The sequence below is a fragment of the Gymnoscopelus microlampas genome (assembly GCF_963454915.1).
Source record: "Gymnoscopelus microlampas genome assembly, chromosome: 22".
Lineage (NCBI taxonomy): Eukaryota > Metazoa > Chordata > Actinopteri > Myctophiformes > Myctophidae > Gymnoscopelus > Gymnoscopelus microlampas.
In genome coordinates, this window is record NC_139959.1 from 22929181 (window position 1) to 22955183 (window position 26003).

Here is a 26003-nt window from a genome sequence, read left to right on the forward strand (position 1 = left end):
CATGGCATCATCGCATTGCTGAAGATTGATTGCAGAGCGAACAGAGACTGGCTGAGCCTCTCATTAACTCTCATTTGCAGCTTCCGCTAACGGAAAATGCACTGGCTCCTTCAGGCTATTTGACACACACACAAACACACACACACACACACACACACACACACACACACACACACACACACACACACACACACACACACACACACACACACACACACACACACACACACACACACACACACACACACACACACATATCAAAAAATGTTTTGCATACGTCGGTCTGCTGGTGGCGCTATAAAAGGCAAATGTGAAAAATGCAGGCCAAAGGTTTTTCCTTGGCCTCTAGGGAGTTTGCATACAAAGTTTTACACAACTTTCAAGAGCGAGAGATCACAGTAAAATCCTAAGCATTCTTCCTCCATACATTTTTACACACAACTAAGTGCAGTGACCACTTTTCCATTGCATCTTATGAGCGGTGGGGTTCATTTGGTGCCGGCCTGTGCATACTGGTTCTTATCAATGTGACGTTGTTTGATAAGGGGTCTATAGCTGACTGTTAATTATAATGAGATTCAGCTTACTAACTAGGTAGCAATTGAGTAATAATTTGGGCTGGGATAGGCTGAGTAGCCCCTTGCCAATCAGCTATTCTCAAATGACCTAAAGAGTTTTTAGCAGAGTGTTTATTAACACAAAAACACGGGGAACGATAAGCAAACAACAAGGAAGCCACTGAGGATGATGATGATGTTGTTATCTGAATACCAGACCGGTCGGCACCAATACCTACTCGCCCCCAGTCAAATTCTGGCGACCTTTCCGAGGTCGCCTAGCAGGTATTGGTTGCGGTTGCATTGACCTGTTATCTACCTACCTCAGTGTGTGCAGACAGGCTGTATTTCCAGGCTGTGGCTGGCCACCAGTTCCTTGATAGACCTGGTAAACAGAAAACCAAGCCAGCCCTACCAGACCCAGTCGTGAAAACTGCAGTGTCGGGGTGGTTGCAAGCTTGTTGTTTTTGGCATTGGCATTTTAAGCAGAGCAGTGATGACATATTCCCAGAATGCTTTGCAAACTTGACTCCCACGTTCCTGAAATAAGGTGGGAGTCAATAAGGTGTTACATTTATGTCATGATATGATGACAGGGTGAACACAGAATAATATTATTTAATGATAGGATGACAGGGTGAACACAATATTATTGCTTCATGATGACAGGGAGCACACAGAATATATATAGACATATTAAATATGACATATGAAACACGACTCGACAGCCACATGCATTATCTGAATGTAGCTTCTGCCAAGGCAGAGTGGCAGACTAGAATGGAATGCTTCTTAAATTCACCTGACACTGCCCTCTGTTGTTTGAACAGCCTAAAATAACCCACTTTAATCCTACATACAATTGACTATTTGAAAATAGCCGATCTACAAGCTCACAACTCGTGGCGATGTGACTTGTTGTGAGCTAATTGTTGCCGGATTTGTGAAGTGCCCAGAAGGTTTAGGTGCCCACTGGACCTATCCTTTCTGTCTACTGGTTCTGTGTCTCAGAGGAGGGCTGTGAACAGTTCAGACATCTGCCTACCAGTGACATCATCGGTAGGCCGGTTTGGTCATTTCAAACAAGATTTCAAACGTTTATTTTATTACAAACTTAGAATAAATGCCCCAAATCTCGGTATCTTTCACGTATCTCGAGAACCACGGTCCGACTGACCGACTTCAAACTCCGCGTGAGTGTCGCAGACAACCCGAGGGGGTTGAGAATCCTGGTGTTGAGTCGTCCGGATAGGCTGTTGTCCAGAACTGCCGTTCTGAACAATATGCCCATATATAGGCATATATGGAGATCCAGTTGTCTAGAACCGATCCAACCGATAAGCCCATATAGGCCTACTGTATGAGTTTGCACATACATGGGCATAAAAGGGACACAGGCAGACACCTGTACACGGGTACTCTGACAATGGGTATCCTATAACCAGGTGGGGTATGCATTCCCAATTTGCATCGCTCCCGACATGCATCGTTCCTGAGTAGACTGTTCCTTATTAATGCAAGATGGCTGCTATTTCAGCATATTCACTTTCCAGGAAGAGAAGGCAGTAGTTTCTTTTGGAATCCCTATCGATGATGTCATTGGTAGGTAGGTTAATGAACTGTCCATACTGTAGCCCACCAATGAGACACAGAGTGAGTATGGTGCCATCTAGTGTCCTCTGATGCCATCTTTTAAAGGGGGAGTTCACCCAAAAAATGACTTATTTTCTATCAATTACACACCCCATGAAGCCTTGATTTCATGGATTTATTTTTGTTTTTGTGGCATTCCTAAGACAATAATTTGATGACCGTGTGTATTTCCGGTAGGAGACACAAATAATCTACTTTGTGTCTCCTACCGGATACATTAGCCGGTAGGAGACGAGAATCAAATTATTAGCTTAGGAATGCGACAAAAACAAAAAAGGATCCATGGATTCAAGGCTTCATAGGGTGTGCAACTGATAGAAAATATTTTTTGGGTGAACTCCTCCTTTAATGAGCATGAGTAAGGACCAATTATATGGAGATACAGTGTGGTTGAAATTTGGTGAAGTGCTCCTTTAATGATTTATTTAACATGTAGGCATATTGGATTTTTATGTTAAATGTACACAATCACATTGGATTTGCTAGTAAAATGAAAAACGTGGCATGTATTATTATTTGCATTTTTATAGCTTTTTATTTATTTTAAATGCACTTAGTTACTTTACATCACTGCTGGTAATGGGTGTGGTCTTGTATGTGGGTGTGTGCAGCAGCCCTGACAATACAGTGAACACACTCACACGCAGTTCCCAGGTAAGACTCTTTTTTTGTGTGTCATCAATCAATCATGAAACAGATGACCAAAACGCTTGTAATGCATGAACATGTTGTATCGCCATCAGCACAAAGCATGCGTGGGCACTTTTATAAAGATACACTAAAGGTAAACGTTGCATCATGTATAAAATCCGGATAAACACTCCGCGGTTGTGTATTACGCAGTGTTAATGTTTAGCTAGTAGCCACAGCTGCTGTACTCTTAAACTATAAAGTGTTCAGCCATGGCCACGGATGTTGCAATTATGTACGGGCCCTCAAAGAAGTACCCGTATCTTCCGTATTGTTCAATAAAAAGCATTTTAATCCGATCGGTGGCCATTTTTTCACAGTAATAATCGAATGTATCAGAGTGCAGTACATCTACCAACCGATGGGGTCGCGTAGTTGAAAGCATATGTAGGAAATACAGAGAAAATGGCCACCGATCAGATTAAAATGCTTTTCATTGAACAATACGGAACATACGGGTACTTTTGAGGGCCCGGACATAATTGTAACATCCATGGCCATGGGGTAAGCAATTTATATTTGAAATATGATCGTTTATGTAGATAACGCGCCGTAAATGGAGAAAGGGTTTATGCTGAAGTTCGTCCATGACTGTCACGATATGACAAAAAAAAAAGTAGGCCAAGGCCTACATGATTTGAACATGCATGATGCATTGTTGTCAGACATAAATGTACAGTTCAACTTCTTGTTTATGCCCAAAATGAATGGGGTCACAGACATTAGATTGGCTATTTTTGGTGAAGAGTCTAAGAGATATATTGTATAGTTCAGGCAGTGGTGGAAAAAGTACAAATGTGTTTTACTTAAGTAAAAGTATCAATACAGTTGGCATACTATTGGCAATGTAGAAACACTCTGTTACAAGTAAAAGTCTGGTATTCACAATTTACGTGGTATGGGCATCAAAATATACCAAAAGTAAAACTATGTATTATGCAGAGTGCAGACTGTCCCCTTTCACAGGGTGTCTTACAGTATGTATAACATCTTTTGAAAATAGCAGATCTACAAGTTCTCAGATAATTGTAGTGGAGTAAAAGTACAATATTTGCCTCTGAGATGTAGTGGAGTTGAAGTAAAAGTATCGAAAATTGGAAGTACCCAAGTGAAGTTAAAATACCTCAAAATTGTACTCAAGTACAGAACTTGAGTAAATGTACTTAGTTACTTTCCACCACTGAGCTCAGGACTGTTTTGCTAAGAATAGACAGAGGGTTTAAGTGGTTAATAGTTCTGAGGTTTTGGTGCAGATTTTCTTTCCCTAAATACAGGCCCATTTCGTAATGATCTGCCTCCTCTGTCACCTACAGTACACTGGTCGAATGCCTTGCCTGCTATTCACTGTTGTTCAACTTGAATCGACTGTCTAGATCAGCTTAAACAATTGACTTAAATGGCTAAAGTATGCCTAATGTTATTCCTGCAAATGAAAACTAAAGTCTCTTTATGTGTGCTGTTGTGACTGTGATGGCTGCCGTTTGCACATTATTACATTATTTAGATCAGTGGTTCTCAAACTTCTTCATGTCAAGGACCCCCAAATTGATAATGTATTTGGCAGCGGACCCCCATGTGAAAATGTTTTGTGCCAGGGACCTCCAGAAGAGAAGATTTATGTCAAAAATTCACAAAAATAGCAGATGTACACGCCGTGAGCTTGTAGATCTGCTATTTTTTGATAATAATAATAATTTTAATCTTTTGTTGGGGACCCCCTGGAACCCCCCAAGGACCCCTGGGGGTCCCCAGACCCCACTTTGAGAACCAATGATTTAGATTACAGATGGCAGTTTTTTTTGTTTTGTTCTTTTATACTTTTATTTTGATTGTTATTTAACTTTCTAACTTTGACACACCTGTTGGACAGAACCTGATTTCTGTTTCCTTGATAATCACAGGTGAAGTTAATAATACCAATTAATGGTTTCACTGTCCCAACAGCCAGCTGTCCCACGGAGGAGCTCCAAACAAGCCACATGACATCAGGCCAGCAGCCATTGGGTTCACCTGATCTACAGGTGCAGCTAACACTGGATCCAGAACACCAAAGCCAGGTACAGTTAGTACAGTTACAGTAAATTTGGGCTTTCACAATTACAACATTTAAGTTGACGATTAATTGTCACACAATAATTGCAATTAACAATTTAATTGTGTTATTGGCATTGAATATGGGAACATATGAATACAAATACAATTTCTATTTGCCTTTTAGGGTTTGTAATAAAAAAAATGCACAGGGCAGATATGACAAGTAACTTAAATATACAAAGAAATTACTGACATGTTTAATAATTTAATACTAAAAAATGTGGCAATCGCTGATCTACAAGCTTACAACACGTCACAAAGTGACACTATTTCCGCTATATTTGGAAAATGAAGATGGAAACGATTATGCTAAATAATAGCGATTATCTCAAATAATTGCGATTAGGTGATTATGTAATAATTGTAACAGGCCTAAGTACAATGCACACTCACTACACATCTTTTAACTCACACTCACTCACTGCACAGTTGTTGGAGTCAGAATAAAGCCAAGCACATGTTTGGAGATCAACTTACAGTGCATACATACTTGATATTTATTGCCATGATGAAATGTGAACGTACTTTATGCTATATATATATATACACATACACACCACACACACACACACACACACACACACACACACACACACACACACACACACACACACACACACACACACACACACACACACACACGTGCACGCAAGTCATATAAATATTCCTCTAAAAATGTATCCCTGTTAGTGCAATCAGTGTTCCTGTTTCGGCAATGGAGTCACAGTTAATACATGCCTCATCCACTGCAGCCCAATGGCCTTGCTGGGAACAGAGAGAGTGAGCTAGAGTGAGAGTGAGAGAGAGAGAAAGAGTGTGTAACTGGGAGTAACAGAGGAAGGGGGGGTGGGGCTGAAGTGGTCATGGGTGGCCAAACTGATTGAAGAGAAAGAGGAAGGTGACAGTGGGGAGGAAGGGTAAGAAAGTGGGAGAACAGGGGGGGGGGGCGGACGGGAAGTGGGAATGGTGGGATGGAATGTAGAGCAAGGGGGAGGGTCCATGGAAGGAAAGAGGAGGAGTGCGGATTGGGATTGGATGGCTGCTTGCTCGGCCATGTGGCTGACCCATCTCTAATATAGCCCAACTAGGCCTCCCACAGACAATGATACACAATGTAACACACACACACACACACACGCACACACACACACACACGCACACACACACACACACACACACACACACACACACACACACACACACACACACACACACACACACACACACACACACACACACACACACACACACACACACACACACACACACACACACACACACACACACACACACACAGTGTGTGGAGCCCTCTCTTGAGTGGCAGGGCCATGTGAGCTCCTTCTTGTGTGCTATTCTGGGCAGGGGAGGGGGCAAAGCGAATGAGTGAAGGGGAGGGGAGGGGGCAAAAGCAGGGGGGGGGGACCGGGGGTCTTTTCTCTTTCTGTGAGTAGCTGAGCGAGGGAGAGGAGCTGCTGACTATTGTTTTGTGTCTTTTGGTGTTTAGGGGGAAAAACGTGTGTGACTACAGCTAGGCGTGTTTTGTGTTTACTTGTTGTTATTAAAGTCCCAGTCAGGGCTGAAGAAGATGGGGTGCTGCTTTAGCAAGGAGCTGAACTTTGGGATACAGAGCGAGAGGACCAGCCTGTTGCAGTCTTCCCTCCCTGACGGGACGCTTGTGAGAGAGAAGGACAGGCAGCATGCCTCGGCTGTGGCTCAGCACGTGTGCCTAGTGGCTGAACAGACCGGGCCAGGACGACCGAAGCCTCCGGAAGAGGAGGGAGCAGAGCGCTCTAAGAAGCCTGGGCTCGCTGTAGCCGGCGGTGACAGCCACACGTGGAGCAAGGGGGATCTTGCGCCGGCAAGCGAGCACGTGGAGGAGGCGCGGGTTAATCTTGTCACACCCGACAGCGGCGTACACACAAACACGGGCGGGGAGGCGGCCATGACACCGGCTGCCGGGGCCGGAGCCGGAGCCGAGAGGTCTCCCTATATGGAGCGGTCCTCCAAGGGCCCTGTCAAACAGAAGATTATACAGAACGCGGCGCTGAGGGCTTCCTGGTTCAACCGGCGCCCAGAAGGCAATGTGCAAGAGGAGCCGGCAGGCTGGAGGACGCCTCCCGGCAGGATACCCCCTCTCAGTGACATCAGAGTGACGGACGCCAAGCCACCTCCGGCCAGCAGCACACGTCGGCGAGGAACGGATCGGGATTCCCCCCCCGGCGCTGTCGTGCACCAGGCGGAGGTAGATGACGTTGTCGGGGCGGCGCTGGGCCGCGGTTTCGGGGCGAGGACGCAGAGCTTCTACAGCATCTGCTCGATCGACGACGATGACCTTGAGCATGAGCCGACAGCTGACCCGGCAAACGCAGCCGAGGCCCAGACAGCTGACCTGTCCTCCCGCATAGCGGAGCACCTGCTCCCCTGCGAGTCGCACGCCCTAGAATCCACAGTCTCTGACAAATCACACGCCGCCATAGAAACGATAGATAATAACCGGTCGAACGCAGACGAGCCGACGTCGTTCCAATCGCGCACAGTCGAACCGTTTGTCACTGTTCAGCCACAGGCACCCTCAGTTGATTTATCTTCTGCACAGCATTCATTCTCACCTCAGCCTGTTGTTTCTCCACAGCTGGTAGACCCTGGGTGTGACCTGCCGCCTGCGTCCGGTGACTGTTGTAGCGGCGAAGGCCTGCAGACGTCCACTCGAGACCGCCCACCGGTCAGCCCTGGCGATTCCACACGCCAGCCTTTGCAGACGGCGGATACGAAAAGTGTTGACGCGGCGACCCATGACACATTAGAGCCACCGACAACGCAACCAGGCGAAAGTTTACGCGCTGAAGAGAATAATGTGCATGAGAACGTGCACAAGAATGCAGGAGCAGGTGAGAGGGCGGAGAGTGTGGAAGAGGAGATTGTCACACGGGAACGTGCGCCTACGGAGGCCCTGCTTGAGAAAGATGTGTACTCATGTGAGCTGGGAGGATGCTCACATGACCAGAGGGCGGCTGTAGAGGAGAGAGGCCCCGGTGTAGACGAAAAAACGCCAGGCGCCTCCCAGAAGAAGCATGACGACTCCAAACTGGATCAGGAAACCGAGGTTCAGCCGTCCGAGTCCGCTCACTCGGACGACAGCCTGTGTGAATCTGACCATGCTGTAAAGCAGCACACGCAGAGTCCACGGCCAGCTGTTGAAACCCCTGAAGTATGTCCCTCCGCTTTCGGCTCAAATTCTTTAAGTCCCAGCCTGGACCTGGGCCAGCAGCACAGCTCCGTGGATGATTTCCCTTGTCGTGAAGAACAGATGGCCATCGAGTTAGGGAAAAACGTCCCGCAGAGCCATGCTGTGCCTGTGAATATTGGAAGAGAACTGGCTGGAGACAAACGCACGGAGGATGACGACATGTGTCTCAGCAGCATGGCAGGGACGACCCTGACGGATGTGAGCTCCGTTTCAACGATCTCAGAGGTGTCGTCGCCGCCTGTTGAACTTGTACTCTGCTCCCGCTACACCAGCACCACGCCTCTGTCCGATGTAGCGGAAGTCAGCCCTCGCCAAAGTAGCTCAGACGCGTTGTGGAGACTAGATCTGAATTCGAATGATCCCATGTTTAAAATGAGTCCCGCCAAACGTAACCAAGAATCCAAAGTTTCAGTGACTGAGCCCGATGAGAGTGGCGCCGACTGCAACCAACATCACGGTGTCTGTGATGTTATCTGTAGTGTTGAAACTGATGAGAATGAGACGAAGCCTGCTGAGAATGACAGAGCGCTGTGTGATATCGCTCAGATTGAACAAATGGGCAGAGAAGATGCCGCTCAAATTCGATCCGAAGAGGCGGCGAAAGAGCTCGTAATCAGTCAGGATCTCCCACAAGCGACCAGTGATGATATGACTCTCCCTCCTGACGTGGGACTGTCCTCTCAGCGTACTGTGCGCTCCGAAGACTGTGAAAGCAGTCGTGTTTTCGCGGATTCCAGCCGCAACCCGCCTACAAAACCTTGCAGCGCTGAAGGGGAGTCTTCTTGTCTCGCTCGTCAAATTTACAGAACTCTGGAGACCATGGAAAATGCCCCAGAGAAAGCATTGGATGCTTGCCAGGAGAAAGACTTTGTCAAACTGGGTGCTCAGTTTGACAATGGTGACTCATCACCTTTGGAGTCTGATGTGCAGGACTCTGACCTTAAAGTAGACATGTCAAGTCCTCAAACATTCGCTGAAGTGCCTCAATTATCTACCTCCGCTCTTAACGCCAGCTCTCCTAAGCCTGACCTCCTTGACCTCAGTCTGCAGTGCAGTAATGATGATTCCCCTCAGCCTGGAGAGGCGTTACATGGAAACGGTAAAGCTGAGAATAGTACTGGGAAAGCAGCGCGTGTGTTATTTGAGGAGACCCCCGTATCAGATAACTTCAATAGTTCAGAAACCCCCCACAACTCAAGTGTCGGGTCACAGAGTGAAAGCGCCGAGCTGTACAGTGTCATGACACAAGCTGACAACAACACTGATATGGCGACCGGCGCCTTCGGCCACCAAGATAACGGAACCCCAGCTGCCTCAAACAACAACAACCCCAGCGTGGTGGAGGTAGACCCCGATCAGATCGACGTTTTCGCTTCGACTCCGTCCTACGAGATCCACCTCCTGGGCCAGAAGCCGTGTGCGCTCACGGCAGCCGAGGAGGCCAGGAACCAAGCCGAGGAGGGAGAGAGGGAAGGAGGCATGAGAGAGATGGTTTCCGAGCTTTTGGGAGACGAGGCAGAATCCGCGCTCTCCCACCCGTACCCCAATTCCTGGATAAAGCTGGAAGCAGACTGCAGGGCGTGGGCCGAGAGCACATCCGAGGCTGATCTCAGGTAGGGCTGTCACGACCATCATGAAAATCTCCATTTGTCATACAAATAACGGTTTAATTGTGTTTTTCCTTTGAACATTGGAACATAAAAAGGACATTTATTTTAGGCTTTGTAAACATAAATTGCATTGGGCAGATAGGACAAATAATAAATAACGGCATAGTATTAAGAAATGACAATGACTGATACAATAATCAAAATAACTAATATACTATGGCCAAAAATACAAACATTTAATAATTGTATAGTATACCGAAAATGTGTAAAAACAATAGTGGAAATAGTAATTGCAATATGGAAACAATTGTGACGATTATGCAAAATGATATATCTCAAAAAATAATTTGTGTCATAATAATTTGTACAGGCCTGATCCCAGTCAGGGGGACAGCGAGGTGGACAGCCAGTTGGAGGAGATCCCCCCCGTAGTTTCAGAGCTCCAGCTTCTTCTTGGAGCGTACCCTTACAGCACCGTAATGCCCCAGGGACCCTGTGTGTGGGACTGGCACACAGAATACCCACAGGCCGTAAGTAACAGTGCATAATGTATGTGTGTGTGGCCATTTGTATCAATTTGAGGGACAGCTGCACCGAGATAACACAGTGGTTGTGCTGTCTTCAGCCAGAAACCATGAAAAGATTTTCTGAAATACGCTACTCTTTAGCTCATGTAACAGGGACAGTTTTGTTGAGAATTAGATTTAGTTTTGGGTGAAATGTCATGTTGCTTTTTAAAATGAACGTTGTGACCACTAAAAGTAGTTTGATTGTACAGAGCGTCATTAACAACTATTTAGCCTAGCTCTACATGACACAGTGTTTTATGTAGAGCTTTACATGGAGTGATTGAATTGGGGTTATTCAATGACTCCATGTTGAAAAAATGTAATAGAAATTCAGCTGCTACAATTAATTTATAGATTTTCACAGTGACATGCCAACAGGTTCTGACCCCTTATGCTGAAATCTCTGTTGTGCTGTTGTTTAAAGCTATATCTTTGTTTTTGTATTTAAGCACCTGTCCATAATGAAGTGCTTTGCAACAAATCTTGGAAGAAAAGAAACAACAACCCAAACATATAATTATACTTGAATGCATACAACATACAAGGTTAACAATATGTGAGCAGCAAAAACCCAAGGACGTCAGTCAGTGGTTCAGGGGGTAGAGTGTTTGTTTGGGAATTTGAAGGTTGCTGTGTCCTTGAGCAAGAGCTGCTGTGCTGAACCCCTATTGTTCAGTATCTTGCAACCAAGCAACCAGGTCTATGAAAACATGCCCAAAAGAAGCGACTAATAGGCCACATGAGCACATTGGCTATTTGAAAATAGCCGATCTACAAGCTTGTAGATCGGCTATTTCCCCAAAAATTCTTGTGGAAAAAAGAAATGTGGAATATTCTGGAAACATATTTTAACAACACAAATCTTGTGTGTGGGTCCCTGGCACAAACTCTTTTCAGACGGGGGTCAGCAGACAAAGACATCCTCGATGTATTTGGGGTCCTCGATATGGTTAAAACTACAATTAGGAAGGAAGCCCAAATAAGCAACTACACTTAGGAAACAAACCCAAATGAGCTTATAATAAGCAGACATGGCAACACTGCTGTCCACTGCTCATAATAGTTAGGATGGGTTAAATATGTACGTGTACTTTGCCAATGAAAGCTTTCCCCCTCCCCTTCCCCTACTATATGTGCGCTGTGTTTGTTTTCATTTCAGGAATCATCCGCTGTCCCTGGCCTTAATCCCAATGCTGAGGTATGGCCCAGTCACAACTTAAACTTGGATGTCCCCCCCGACTACCCAAAGGCCCCCCAATCTTGGCCTGACATGCACGGCAATCTAACAAATCAAGAGGGTAGGTGTTGGTAATATAATCTTTTTTTAAATTTTATTCAAAGGCCAGTGATTGTTAAAGGCACATGGAGTAGTTACTGCACTAAACATTAGATTTCTTGTCTTGTCTTCGTTCAATTATTTTGTCTACTGTCACCATACACAAAGTCCTCCATTAAAGGGGAAATCCACCCATTTTCAATATTTAACTATGTCATTAATATAGCATAAAGAAGTTGTGTGGAAATAAGAAAAAAGTTCCCCCCTTTCTGTGTTGCCTTGAAATGGAGGATTGATTGTGGGTTTAACATTGCAAATTACAACATGATGAGTCATCATGTTGTAATTTGCAATGTTAAACCCACAATCAATCCTCCATTTCAAGGCAACACAGAAAGGGGGGAACTTTTTTCTTATTTCCACACAACTTCTTTATGCTATATTAATGACATAGTTAAATATTGAAAATGGGTGGATTTCCCCTTTAACCCATTCAAACCGGGAACGCATTTGTGTAACCACTTAAACCATTATTTTATGCTTTAGCTATAAAAAAAATAGCAGATATACAAGCTCATAGCATGGCATTCTATGAGCTTGTAGATCAGCTATTTTTGAAAAATCGTGAAAATACCGGTGTATATATATTTTTAAACATTGAATACATTTTTAACTGAAATCTTTGCTTCTGGGGGTTCCTGGAACATAATATTTTCAGATGGGGGTCATATATACATATACATACATATCATTTTGTGGGTCCTTGACATGAAAAAAGTTTGAGAACCACTGATTTTTCAGAAAGACAGAAGACATTTTATAGAATCGGAACCTCAGGCCTTTTGCATTCATGTTTTATCGGGACTTTCAGTTGGAGACGATGCATTTTCCAGCTTGTCATTCAGGCAAGAAGAGTCTCGACACACCAGCTCTCGGGGCTATTATCTAGCTCTGAAAAAGAATGGTGCTTTGAGGAATTGCACATTATTCATTTTGTATATCAAGGGTTCCCAAATCTTTCAGGCCGTGACCCCCCCAAAATAATCATATTTGAACGTCATTTAGTTTGACTCGGTTCCACAGATAAATATAGCCGAACTACTGTACAAGCTCACAACGCCTAGCACTGTGTGGCGCTGTGAGCTTGTAGATTGCCTGTTTTCACAATGCTTGCCTCTTTCTTATGTAATATTTGACAATTTGGCCAATTTGGTATTAAAAAGGTCTTAAAAGTCATTCAATTGTAACTTTAGAAATGTGCAGATACTCTGTATACACTTCTACTGTGTGTTGGTCTGTTTACTGTTGTGTGAGAAAACAATGTTACACATTAAGCTAATCATCTGGGGACCCCCCCCCAAAAATAATTTGGGGGGGTCCAGTTTGCGAACCACAGGTGTATTTTTGGTAGCTAATGTCCCGTTTCTGGGTGTGAAGAGTCCTGTTCTGTGTCTGGTTCCGTAGGTTATGAAGCTGGATATGAGCTGGAGAACATGGGCCTGGAACAGGCAGATTCTACCGTTGTGGAATACCAACTTCCCGTGGTTAATGGGCAGCCCCCGGACGCTCCTCTCACAGGTAAATGGTGTAAATAGGAATGCATATCATTAGGTCAATGCTTAAGTACTTCCAATGTAACCTCCAATGTAAGTGTTTTTCTGTCATATTGTAGTTTAGTGCTAGTAGCAGCATTGCAGTGGACCTATTACTCCATAAGCTTAAATTGATAATGTTTTTTCCTCTGACTTCAGATGAGATGACAGAGCAGCTGAAGAGCATGTTGGAGTCCTGCCTAACTCGGTAGGTTGTCCAGATGTCGCCATCTCCTCCATCTATGTATCTTAATTCGAGGAATTTATGTATGTGCATGTGTATGTGCTGCTGTCTGTCCTTTGTATATCTCGAGAACCGTTTATGCGCTCGAGCTCACGCGTGGCGGGTGCATTGTGGTGGACCCAAGGGAATGCAGTGTTGAGTGTGAAGTGGATTGATGATCGCTGCAAACAGCCATAACATGGTTCTTGACAACGCTATAAGCAGCACTTTGCAATTCTGCCTGCATGGGTACACGTTACGAACGGCCACACACTCCAAACGGGCACGCCTGTAATGCCGGATATTATAATGATAAACAATAAGCACTGGATGCGTGGATAATAACATATCAAAATCTTTGCATTTATCTTTGCATTCATGTTTTATTTTAGAATGTGATACTTGGTGAAACAAGGAAAGGTCTCAAACACTGTCTTCACTTAACGTTTCGGTCCAGCTGTCCATCATGACGATAACTGATTAAACCTGATGATGGTCCGTTGGACTGAATCGTTCTTCAATGAATACATTAAATGTATTCATTGAAGAACGATTTTTGTAAGTACAGTAGGTGTGCAAAAGGACTTTTTCTACTTGAATTTGATACTTAAAAAGCCAGACAATGCAACATATTTTGCATGCTAATTAATGCACAAGCTCTCACGTGTACACACACACACACACACACACACACACACACACACACACACACACACACACACACACACACACACACACACACACACACACACACAGAGGGGATAAACCTGTAGTCAGTCAATGTTGTACATACTGTATGTGGAAAATTCAAATATATAGCTTAACCTTTTCAAAAGCACTCTTTGTTTTAACTCTTATCTTTAGAGGAATAACATTTCTGCTCCACATCGTTTCTTTTTTTTAAACGTGAAAAAAACGTTTAAAAAATAATGATTTGAACACATCGTCACAAATTTACTTTGAAACATAGAACCTTTGTCTCTTCAGATTACAGACTGCAGAGAAACTGACATTGTTATCAGAACACTCAACAAAGCAATATAAATCCTGTTAATTACTTTCTTCACTGTTTGGGGATACTCTGTTTATTTGCTTATTTGCTTCAGTAAATGTCTGTACTACCTATGAGTATGTAAAAGAACAAAAACTAATAAACAAAACGTTTAAAAAAAACAAAACATAGCAATATAAAGTAATGGTGGCGCTAAGAACTCCCATTTCTCTTGCTAATTGGTGATTGTTAATGTGGTGGGCGGGGCGTTATTGTCTGACTTTGTCCACAGGGAGAACCTGGCCAATGACCTTTACCTGGTTTCCCAGATGGACGGTGACCGCTACCTTCCCATCACCACCCTGGCCAACCTCGACCACATCAAGAAGGTCACCACGGATCAGGCGCTCATCTCCAACATTCTCACATGTGAGCGCTTCTGTGTTCAGTTACTGTCTCTGCGTGTGTGTGTGTGTGTGTGTGTGTGTGTGTACTCTTTTTTTTTTTTAAAGATTTGTTTTTGGTATTTTTTTATTGTTTTTATTGGAGAGGGACAGGGAAAGTAGTCTGACAGGAAGAATGGGGAGAGAGATGGGGGGAAGACATGCAGGAAAGGCCGACGGGAACGGGACGCGAACCCGCGGCACACTGCTATTAAGGATTTGCAACCAGGGTGCCTAGACCGCGACGCCACGGTCTAGGCCTGTGTGTGTACTCTTAACCACTTAATCCAGTGATATTCACCTTTATTGTTAAAGTTGTACTGTGCAAATTTCAAAAAAACGATTTTTAGCAGCCTCTGCTGGTCATTACCGTCACTGCATGCCGTTTGTTTATTACTGCGTTACCCAGAATTCCATTCGTTTCACCGGAAGACGGAAGTGTTTCAAAAAGCGTTCTTTTAATTGTTTTATACGATCTGTGGATCGTTTCTCTTAGCTAGTGGAGCTTTAGTTACCGTGAGCTGTGTTTTCTTTTTCTGTTTTTTTTTCGTTCTTCAAATCATACAATCTCTTAAAATCAGCGTGAGTTTCCTTTTGTTATTAGCACGGTAGTTCCTGGCCAAACAGGAAACCGGTGCAGTAGTTCCTGGCCAAACAGGAAACCGGTGCATTTCCGCTTCCATTTTCCGGCCAGATGACGTCATTATCGCGGGAACGTCAACCCCGACCCCGTTCAATAGAAAATATATAAATAAAAGGCTTTCGGGGGTGAAATTCATGGAGTGGGTGTTGTGAAACATTTGCCACTCACAAAAGATATACAATTTAACTTTAGTTTTATTGAAAAAGTTACCTAGCATTACTTTAAGGGACCCAGATTTTAAACAGAATATTTACCAGGGGACCAGACATAATCGCGATGACATTTCAATGTGTTTTGATGACATATCAAACACAAATAGGTTAATAATATTTCTTTGCGTCAGTACATCAGTATTGTATCGTCTGAGGACGACATAAAGAGAGCATCAGTACTGTTTCAGTGTCAAATAATGTCATTGTATTAACATTACTTGACGATTGCAGCTAACGAATACTAACAGTAAAAGTAATACTTATTTACATCACCTTTTGTATACATTTGTTTGTCTTTAACTCATGCACCATATACAGTACTGTACCTTTTTGAAAATTGTCACATACTGTAGGAAGACTCGCATTTAGCCTAACTGAAGCAAGTGTTTGTTTTTAGAGCACATGCGAGAGAAGCTGACTTGCCTTGACCCGTGTGTTGTTGATCCGTGTTTGGGAACTGATGCTTGCATGTTGTTGACCAGTTCGAAGTAATGTCCTTTTTTACTTAAATTTCCCATTTATACCTTGTTAAAACTAGTCTACTCTAAATGCAGGGATTGAGTGTTGAGCAAAGATGGCGCAATGAGCACCTCTGACGCTATATAAGCACCGCCCAGTCCATGCTTATGTGTGGTACAGACTTGATTTAAGCTTTTGTGGAGATTAGGGGTGTGCCGATATATCGTCCCACGATATATCGCGATACGTTTTCGTGACGATATGTATCGTTTTGGGGGGAAAAAATATCGTTTTGAATTATTATTATTATTTTTTACAATCATTATAATCAGGCATGCAAACAGCCCCGAGGTGAAAAGGGTGACAACATGTTTTTTTTTTTTCAGGTCAGGTGTCACACTATTGCCCTATTTGGATTGAAAACGGCTATTGTAGCTGAAAAGCTACAAGTTTGCATGTCTGAATAATGCAAAAACAGAATTATTTGTTTGCATTTACTTTTTTCCTCCCCCATATATTTTCATAATAAAAAAAGTGCGTATCGTATCGATATCGTATCGAAGTTGTAAGCCAAATATCGTATCGTATCGTTTGGTGAAATTAGTGTATCGGCACACCCCTAGTGGAGATCCAGTCTCTAGTCATCGTGGAGCTTTTCAATTTGAGCGGTAACATGTTATGGAAACCGGGCCGTGTATTCCATGTACTGTATCCATGTTTGTGATTTAGCCGTAGCACTGTTGTTTCACAGACCCGTTTGTCAACACAATGACTCGACCCCCACAGTGCGTCAAGTCGAGAGCCAAAACTCACGGCTCGATTGGGGACAGCATTGTGAGTGAGTGCGAGTGGGGCTACTATGGGCAGCAGTGTGTTTTTGTAGAGCTGGCTGGAGCAAACTGTCTTATACACTGAAAAGGTTTACGTAAGGTCAAACGTCCGGCGGTGTAAACAATAACTCAGTAGTCATTTACTGTAGTATTAGATTAATACTATTAGTACATAAAATCAAATATGAAAATCGAATTTGAAGACATAAATGCCATAATTATTCAGAAATTGGCGTGGGTGTGGGTGGGTGCATGTGTACTGTTGTGTTACGGCCAGGGAGTTAACTATTACATACCAAATCTAGCTAATTAAATTCTGTGTAGCCCTGACCCTCTCCTGTTTTCTCATTGGCTGGCAGCCCTGCCGCAGGTCCAGGTGTCTCCGTGTGGACAGAAGGTACGGCCCAATCAGAGCCGCTGCATCGTTATCCTCCGTGAGATCCCAGAGAGTACCCCTCCTGAGGCAAGGACACCACAATAACATCTCATTAGGAATACATTTCATTGCACCTTTCTCTCTCTGTCTCTCTCTCTCTCACTCACTCTTATTCATTGCATGCTTTTGAAAAGCCTCACTCTTGAATGGGATGTGGTAATATAACACTGTTTCCCAAATGGTGTTCTATTACCACATCCATTTAAAAGAAAATCAAAAGTATTTCATAAATGAAATGAAAAAAAATATATATAATTTCCATAAATATATATATATATATATATATAAACTTTAAGAATGAATGAAAATAGCAGATCTGCAAGCTAAACAAGGCGGCTCGAAGCAACGAGTTGTGAGCTTGTAGATCTGCCATTTTCACTAGTTTGGGTCCCGGGCAAACGTCTCATGTTAAAGTTTGGGAACCACTGTAATAGAACATTGTTCATTTTTCCAGGAGGTGAAGGCTTTGTTTGAAGGGGAGAACCAGCCCAAGTTCCTGTCCTGTGAGTGTGTGAGGAACGATAACTGGTTCATCACCTTTGAGTCTGAGGCAGACGCACAGCAGGTAATGTAGAGATTAGCATGATGTCCAGAGAAATGTTAGCTACAATACACATTTAATTTTCTCTACTTATCGTCAATCAATCTTTTCTCTATTTCAAACGTTGCATTGGGGAAACAAATGACACTCTCCTTTGGGAAATGATTGGCAGTCATGTAAAGTACACCATCAGTCATAGTTAATGGACTTCATATACTGTAGTAGTAGCAGAGCACCGTAGAAGCCAGCTTGTCTTCTATGGAATCATGTTGCGCAGCGAAAATAGTAGATCTACAAGCTCACAACACCTCTCGCTGTGATGTGTTGTGAGCTTGTAGATGGACTATTTTCAAATGGACCAAAATATATATAGGGCTGAAGTGATTAGTGTATGTTTTGCAATAATAATCAAAATCTACAAAGTAACTAGTAACTCAAGTTTTCAAATAATTGTAGTGGGGCCTCTTAGATGTAGTGGAGTAGAAGTAAAAGTACTGAAAATGGGAAACACTCCAATAAAGTAAAAAATACCTCAAAACTGTACTGAAGTACAAGTGCTTGAGTAAATGCACTTACTTTACACCACTGCGTTTGTGTGTGAACTTACCAGGCCTACAAGTACCTGAGGGAGGAGGTGCGGCTGTTCCAGGGCAAGCCCATCTTGGCGAGGATCAAGTGCAAAACCATGGCGGTCACTTCGTCCTACGCCCCCAAGAGCAGCTACAGACCGCAGCAGCTGGACTCCTCCACCAATCAGCAGCAGGCTTTCAGCCCTTTCTTTGCTCCGCCCTCGTATCAGCAACACGGCTCCGCCCAACTGCCGACGGCGCAGCTTTACGATCTGACCAATCAGGCGTGGTCGACAGCCATGACGGGGTACCCGGATCCTGCTTTGGTGAGTCCACAAAAAAAAAGTGAGGTGTGAACTGGTGTTTCATCCAATCCTATGCAGTTACTAACTGCTGAACAGTAGGCTATTTCAGACTAATGCATTTTGCATAGGTTTTAGGCATCATTTCCCATGCTATTGCACATTTGTTTTTTTAATGTAAGTAGGTGAAGGGACCCAATACATCGTATCCTCAGTTCTGATCTCCCCTGAGCAGAGCAGGTGTAACTAAGTGGGTTAGCCTATTTTATACCGAGGGGTAGATTCTGGACTAGTCCAGTTTATATCCAATTCAATTCAAAGGAGCTTTATTGGCATCAGAAAATATACGTTTACATTGCCCAAAACCCATAATTAATACAATTTAAGAAAAAAAGGGGGAAAGTATGTACAGTTGGAAGGGATTGTGTTAAACAGAGCTAAGTCACATTGCGACATTCTATACATGTTATATATCGGTAAAGATTGTGCAGGAAACTCAGTGGTTAGTAGTCCTTAGGGTGGTTGTATTCCATTGGCTAACCTTCTTTTATCGCAACAGTTCACAAATCTTGCTGCTGTGTTCGCACATTGTTGTATTATTTATTTCTCCCTGTAGGTATGGGAGTTTTTTTTTGTTGTTGGTCATGTTTTTAAACTCACTTTGAGTAAACTCAGCTTATTGAGGAAACTCGTGAGACATCTTTGCTCTGGCTTCACATGAACACAAAACAGAATGTGAAGAAATTGTGACAGTATAGTAGTTCTTTGTTGTTGTTTGATGGCGTGAACAAATTGCATGAATGCACGGCAAGTACAAAAACTTTTTTGACAAAAAATTAAAATTCTTGTCATCTCTCTATTAAATTCCTGCTTATCCAGGGGCCCCCTGGTGGCTGGGGCCCTTGACTGCAGCCCATATAACCCATTAGCCCTGCCCCTGAGTACCATGCAATGTACTTGTTTACCTACTAAGTTATTGGTTGATGTATTGTGTTCACACCAGTTTTGCTTTGCTGCTGCGTGCATTGACCATTTTCTCATCGGCAGGTGGCACCGTTTCTGAAGGATTTTACGAATGGCGTCCAAACGGGACCCAAATTCAAACAGCACCAAGCGCCAAATCCCCAAAGACTCCGGTACGTCCTCAGGTCTCGGGTCTTTTACTAGTTACTATTTCGTAATGACCCCTCCTTGTCATGTTTATTACTTTCAATGGGTCTTCAACAGGGGCTCCAGGACCCCTAGGGGCTCCTCAGAGTTACTACAGGGGGGCCGCCACATTTTTGTGTAATGGGATCATCTTTTTACATTAACCATTTGAACTCTAGCATCCCTGTTGTGACGAGAACATTAGCCGAAAATAGCAAATTTACAAGCTCACAGCGCCTCACGCTGCGAGGCGTTGTGAGCTTGTAGATCGGCTATGTTCGGCAATGAGGTTTGGTGTAGAGGGGAAAAAGAGCAGACCAAGTACAGAGTGAAAGGTCAAGTTTACAAAGTATTGACGGTTTATTTATCTTGTTAAATGTCTGAAAATACACATTAACACGAATCAAACATACACTGATGACAGTGCTGTCAAACAAGTCTATGAAGCTACCTGTGAAATCCCTGAAAAAGTTTAATCTGCGACACAAGTTTTATACAATATGTAGTTGGGGGGGCGGTCCCTGCTTCATCTCTCTCTCAGCTAAGGTGTCCTCGGCCTGATAAACGTTGAAGACCCCTGGCTTAGACTATTCTGGTCTGTGTGCAGAGACTATTATGACACGGCATGGTGATTCGTGTTGACTTTATCTCGTCCCTGCAGAGGTTCGAAAAAGCGACCCTCCGCCACCATGGACCAGGCGTTGCTCCAGCTAGATGACTCCTCCCAGCCCCCACCCTCCTCCGAGGGTGGACCGACGGCACGCAGCTTTGCCCCTCCCAGAGTGGACAGGTCGTGGGCTCGAGGCAACATGCGCCGCGAGGGCAGAGGCGGCGGAAGAGCCGAACACAACCCTAACAGGACGGAAGGCTTCCCCAACATGGAGAGAGGAAGGTAAAACGACCCAGTCATGTGACTCAGGGATTAAAGTTCTCAGTCCTGGGGACTGATTTCAGTCTTGAGGATTCCATGTGCCATGTTTAAAAATCAAAAATCACATATTGGGACATGGCCTGAAAATAATTTTCAGTCTTGGGATTCTTTTTTGCTTTAACCCCTGTGTGACTTTTTCTTTGTTTTTTTTGGGGGGTCTGTGGCCAAATACATATCAATTTGGGGGTCCTTGGCACGAAAACCTTTTAGAACTACTGATTTAGAAGGCAATTGTAGAATCGGCCTCAGGTATTAACCCATTCAATCCGGAAACGCATCTCTGTCATTTTAGAGGTCTTTGGCTATTCAAAAATAGCAGATCTACAAGCTCGTAGCGTGGCACCGAGTGCCGTGCTATGAGCTTGTAGATCTGCTGTTTTTGAAAAAAAAAATCTTGAAAATGTGTGCAAATCTTTGAATATATACATATTTTAAACCCAACATTTGTAACTCAAATCTTTGCTTCTGGGGTTAAAAAAATATTTTACAAATGTTCGCTTTAAAAAAAGATATATTAAAATGTTCAATTCTTTTCAAAAATAGCAGATCTACAAGCTCATAGCACGGCACTCGGTGCCACGCTATGAGCTTGTATATCTGCAATTTTTTAATAGCCAAAGAAATCTCAAATAAACAGCGATGCGTTCCCGGATTGAATGGGTTAAACAACCCATTTAGAGGTCTGGAAAAGTCATTCTAAACATTTCAAACCACCTGTTTTCCTTTCTGAAGGAGAGGCAACTTCGGCCAGAGGAGGAGAGACGACAGGAGGTCGGAGGACAAAGCTGCAGCAAATGTAGGTGACACCGTCGCAGTAAAATACAAAGTATACAAATGAAATGTATCACTGTTGTCGGGCAGAAACCTCTTATCTCCATATTCTAACTAACGCCCTATATATGATCATACTACAGCGTCACACAGAAGCATCAAAAGTAGCACATCCGCAAGCTCAAAACGGGTTTTGAGAAGCTTTAACCATCTGAGGTGGTTAGCCACTTAAGCCCTACACACTAATTATTCAATTATTTCCATGTGCATGTGTTGCAGAAGTCGCCTCCTCGACCGACCACCCCAACCATTGAACTGGGGCTCACCAGCTTCCCTCCGCTAACACCGAGACCTCCACCACTAGCATATGGCAATAACAAGGAAAACCAGGTAATCCTTCACTCACATATCACTTATTCCAGCAGTCTCACAAATGCTCACTCTCTCTCACACACGGTTTAGATATTTGAAATATCAAAAATGATATCAATAGGAACCGATTTTAGTTTAGTTTATAAAAAAAAAATATCATCATACAGTTAAAAAGGCCAGGACTTATTTTTTCATACACACAACAATACATGGCCGAACACATAAGCAACAGTCATGTGCATTACATTAAACAAGACAAACACATTTTCAAGACGTAAGCAATACACAACCACGTAGTACAAAAAACCTAAAACAAAAAACAGCCTGCACTTAATAAACTATACTACCTGTATTTTACCAGAACCATTTCTAGTAACCAGGGCCTTGTTAAACGTTTAAATGACCTCAAATTCGATGTCAATTTAGCAGACGTTTCCAGGCTGTTCCATTGGGTAGCTCCCGCCTTAAGTTAACACCACACACGCTCACACAGCATGAGCAGCTTAGAAGTGTTAATCTTCATTTCCAGGGTTCAGTCACACACAGCAGTCCCAGCAGTGTGGCGGCTGACACCTGGCGAGGCTTTGAGCCAGTGACAGCACCACAGGAGAAGACCCCCGTCCCCACAGAGGCACCGCCACAGTGAGTATGAGAGGAACACAAACTGCTTTCATGGGTTTTAGCCCATGTGGTTCTCTAACTTTTTCGAGGTCAAGGACCCCCAAATTGATATGTATTTGGCCGCGGACCCTTTATCTGAAAATGGTTCGTGCCAGGGACCCCCAGAAGAGAAGATTTTGTGTAAAAGATTTTTTTTTTTTTGGGATATTCTTCAAAATATTTTCAAAAAAATGTAGTATGTACAAGCTTCGCACCAAGCTTGTGGATCTGCTACTTTTGATGCTTTTTTGTGACGCTGTAGTATGATCAAGCAGGGCATACATTTACGGGGGGAAAAAACACACTGTTAAACTATGGAGATAAGAGGTTTTTGACCAACAACAGTGATGAGCACATACAGGGACACATGGCACTGGGGCAATAGGACATCACATTTTATACATGGGGAGAGTTGCTGTAGAAACTTAAAACAAACCAGTGGTTACCAACCTTTTATGGATCAGAGCCCACTTGAAAATTGGTTAGGGTTTACCTCCCCAAGGACCCCTGGGGGTCCCCGGACCCCACTTTGAGAACCAATGCTTATAGACTATACATATCCATTCAATCAGTATTCTGTGTCAGCATGGTTTACAGTATGGCTGTAGCAGTTGGCTCGCCCTGTCTCCATAGGTCTGTGAAAGAGAGAGTGGAGGCGACTGACGGACACATACCATCATCACCTCTGACCAAGCCTGCTCAGCTGGCCGAGGATAATGGACCAATCACGGTAAGACAGTTCATCACCCCTAAAGACTGCAGTAGTTCTAGTGATCTTAGTGCTTTGTGTTGATCTATTGTTAGATGACTTCATTACAGAAATAAAATGGGGCCCTGTACTCCAAAAGTAGAGCTGCATTGTTAATCGTTTGCAATCGTATTTTGTGATTGGAGTTTCCCTAATTTGAAGGTAGGGTAAGTGATATTTTTTGGTCAAAATATTTCTTTTGTTAAAAGGTTTAAGCACTATATTCTGATAGTAATCATTGCTATAGAGTGTTTGTTCAATAACAGGGATCTCCCTGTCTCTTCAGCTCTTTAGTAAACAGAAAATGCATTTATTAGCTTCAATTTTATAGTGTTCCAGTTCCAAATTTGTCTGCTCGTTTATTTGCGTCATCACTTCCAATTTAACTTGTTTATCCTGTATGAGTTCTCTATCCTGATTGGATAGAATTGGTATCCTGACCTGAAAATGCATTTTCTGTTTAATAACGAGCTAGAGAGACATGGATACCCCTGTTACTGAACAAACATTCTATAGTAATGATAATTGTCACAATATGTAGTAATTTAACACTTATGTTAACAAAGGAATATCACTTACCTTTTAATATTTTCTGAACAATGATATGTTGCCAATTTTCACTGTTTAATTTAATTTAAAACAGTCCAATGAAACATTTTTTTATTACCCACATCATCAAGATGACCACTCCAGACTAATAATCATGATTGCAATGACGACCACAATATTCTGGTTTGTCGGGTTTGAGCTATAATCGCCATATAAAAAAAGACACATGGATTGAAGTTCTCAGTCTGAGTCTGACTGATTTCAGTCATTTAGATTCCGTAGAAGCCATTAGCAATAGCATGTCTTCTGTGGAAGCATGTTGCACAGCGAAAATAGCCTCAAATAGAGAAATATCCTCATTGACAGCTTGTAGAGAGGCTATTTTTGGTTGTTATTTTAAGATTAGATCATTTGAAGTGGTCAAAGTAGCAATATGTTCAGAAGCATCTTCCATAAAATCTTAATCGACTCCGATATTTCATATAAACGCAAAGGTTAAAGCTTCAATCTGTGATTTACAGAACATTTTCAGTTGTGACATTTATATTTTGCTCTAATCCATGAAGACGTGTTCTTTTTGTGCACTAAAGCGATAGTAATGCTGATTGAGATGAAGCCATTAACATGTGTGGGACCTACCAGGCCGTGATACTGACCCCTCACCCTGTGCTCTGATTGGCCCAGGAGTCCAAGAAGCCAAGCTATGCTGAGATCTGCCAGAAGGCGAGGGCCAATCAGGCGCTTCTAACCTCTGACCACAACTCCTCCCCCGCCCACCCTTCGGAGGCACAGCCCGTCACAGCCAATCCGGTGCAGGCGTCGGACCCAGCCCTGTTGCCACGGTGATCAAGGAGGGTGGAGAGAGTGGAAGGAAGACACACACACACACACACACACACACACACACACACACACACACACACACACACACACACACACACACACACACACACACACACACACACACACACACACACACACACACACACACACACACACACACACACACACACACACACACACACACACCTCAATTACCCCCTCATCACATTATGACTGTCTAGCCCAGGATGGGCTGTACTGGAGACCACCACTCTAGTGAGGAGGGGGTATAATGTTTCAAAAGAGGCTGGGCTTTAAGTGGACTTGGTATGGGTTAAGGATAAAATTGTGTGTGTGTGCGGGGGAGGGGGGGGGGGGTGTTCCGGTGTCCATTACTTATCCTTGATGGCTTGTATTGGTTAAAGCTCTGATACAAGTCCGATCACTTCACCCCCTTGAAGACTTCTAAATGGGCATTTGAATGTGTTATTGTAAGGAGCGTACGGTTGGGTTGGGGGTTCACATTGCGTACAGTCTAGCAACATTTTTTAGTCAAGTGAGACCATTCTCAGTGTATTTCCTTTCCTGATCCAGCCTTATGTGGGTGTGTCCCAGACTGCCTGCATTACTGTCAAATGATATTTTAAATTGTACTGGATGTGATGTGAAACTTGCCCTGACTGTTTGGGACTGAGTTGGGTTTGGATGGGGAGGGGGTGGGTGAGTGAGGGGCTAGCCACTATGGGTCGTAACAAGAGGTACAATCCAACTATGCTATGTTGGGATGGGTGGGGGGAGGAGGGTGGGGTTATTAATGTTAAAATAACTATTTTATGTTATTTTTATTTCCAAGTTTATAGGTTAGAGATACATTAGGTTATTCAGAGAGACATGTTCTAATTTGTTCTGTTATTCTGCTGACAGCACTGGTATTTCTTTTATTTTCCTCGTGTATGATGTCTCCTGCTGTACAGTATGTCCTCGTCTCAATTCTGAGCTGGACCTGAGCTTTTTATTTTTACTTTTTTTACACAGTCTGTGTTTATTCCTCTCTGTCTCTCTCT

General features: G+C 43.4%; 1 protein-coding gene across 1 annotated transcript; it reads left to right on the forward strand.

The window, feature by feature from the left end:
* Positions 1-6459: 6459 nt before the first annotated feature.
* Positions 6460-25633, forward strand: LOC311038567 (uncharacterized protein). Its single transcript, XM_084048140.1, has 16 exons — positions 6460-9854; positions 10222-10381; positions 11580-11718; positions 13161-13274; positions 13448-13496; positions 14795-14931; positions 17449-17552; positions 17980-18090; positions 18677-18961; positions 19985-20073; positions 20748-20978; positions 21750-21813; positions 22068-22178; positions 22690-22802; positions 23454-23550; positions 24802-25633. Exons 1-16 carry the CDS (start codon positions 6580-6582, stop codon positions 24961-24963), a joined length of 5241 nt encoding a protein of 1746 aa, XP_083904266.1. The 5' UTR covers positions 6460-6579; the 3' UTR covers positions 24964-25633.
* The last annotated feature ends 370 nt before the right edge of the window (positions 25634-26003 follow it).

Coding starts and splice junctions, on each gene's coding strand:
- LOC311038567 (XM_084048140.1), top strand. CDS start 6,580: ATGGGGTGCTGCTTTAGCAAGGAGCTGAACTTTGGGATACAGAGCGAG. Junction 10,382..11,579: donor ACACAGAATACCCACAGGCC/GTAAGTAACAGT, acceptor TTTTCATTTCAG/GAATCATCCGCTGTCCCTGG. Junction 18,091..18,676: donor CTGAGGCAGACGCACAGCAG/GTAATGTAGAGA, acceptor TGAACTTACCAG/GCCTACAAGTACCTGAGGGA.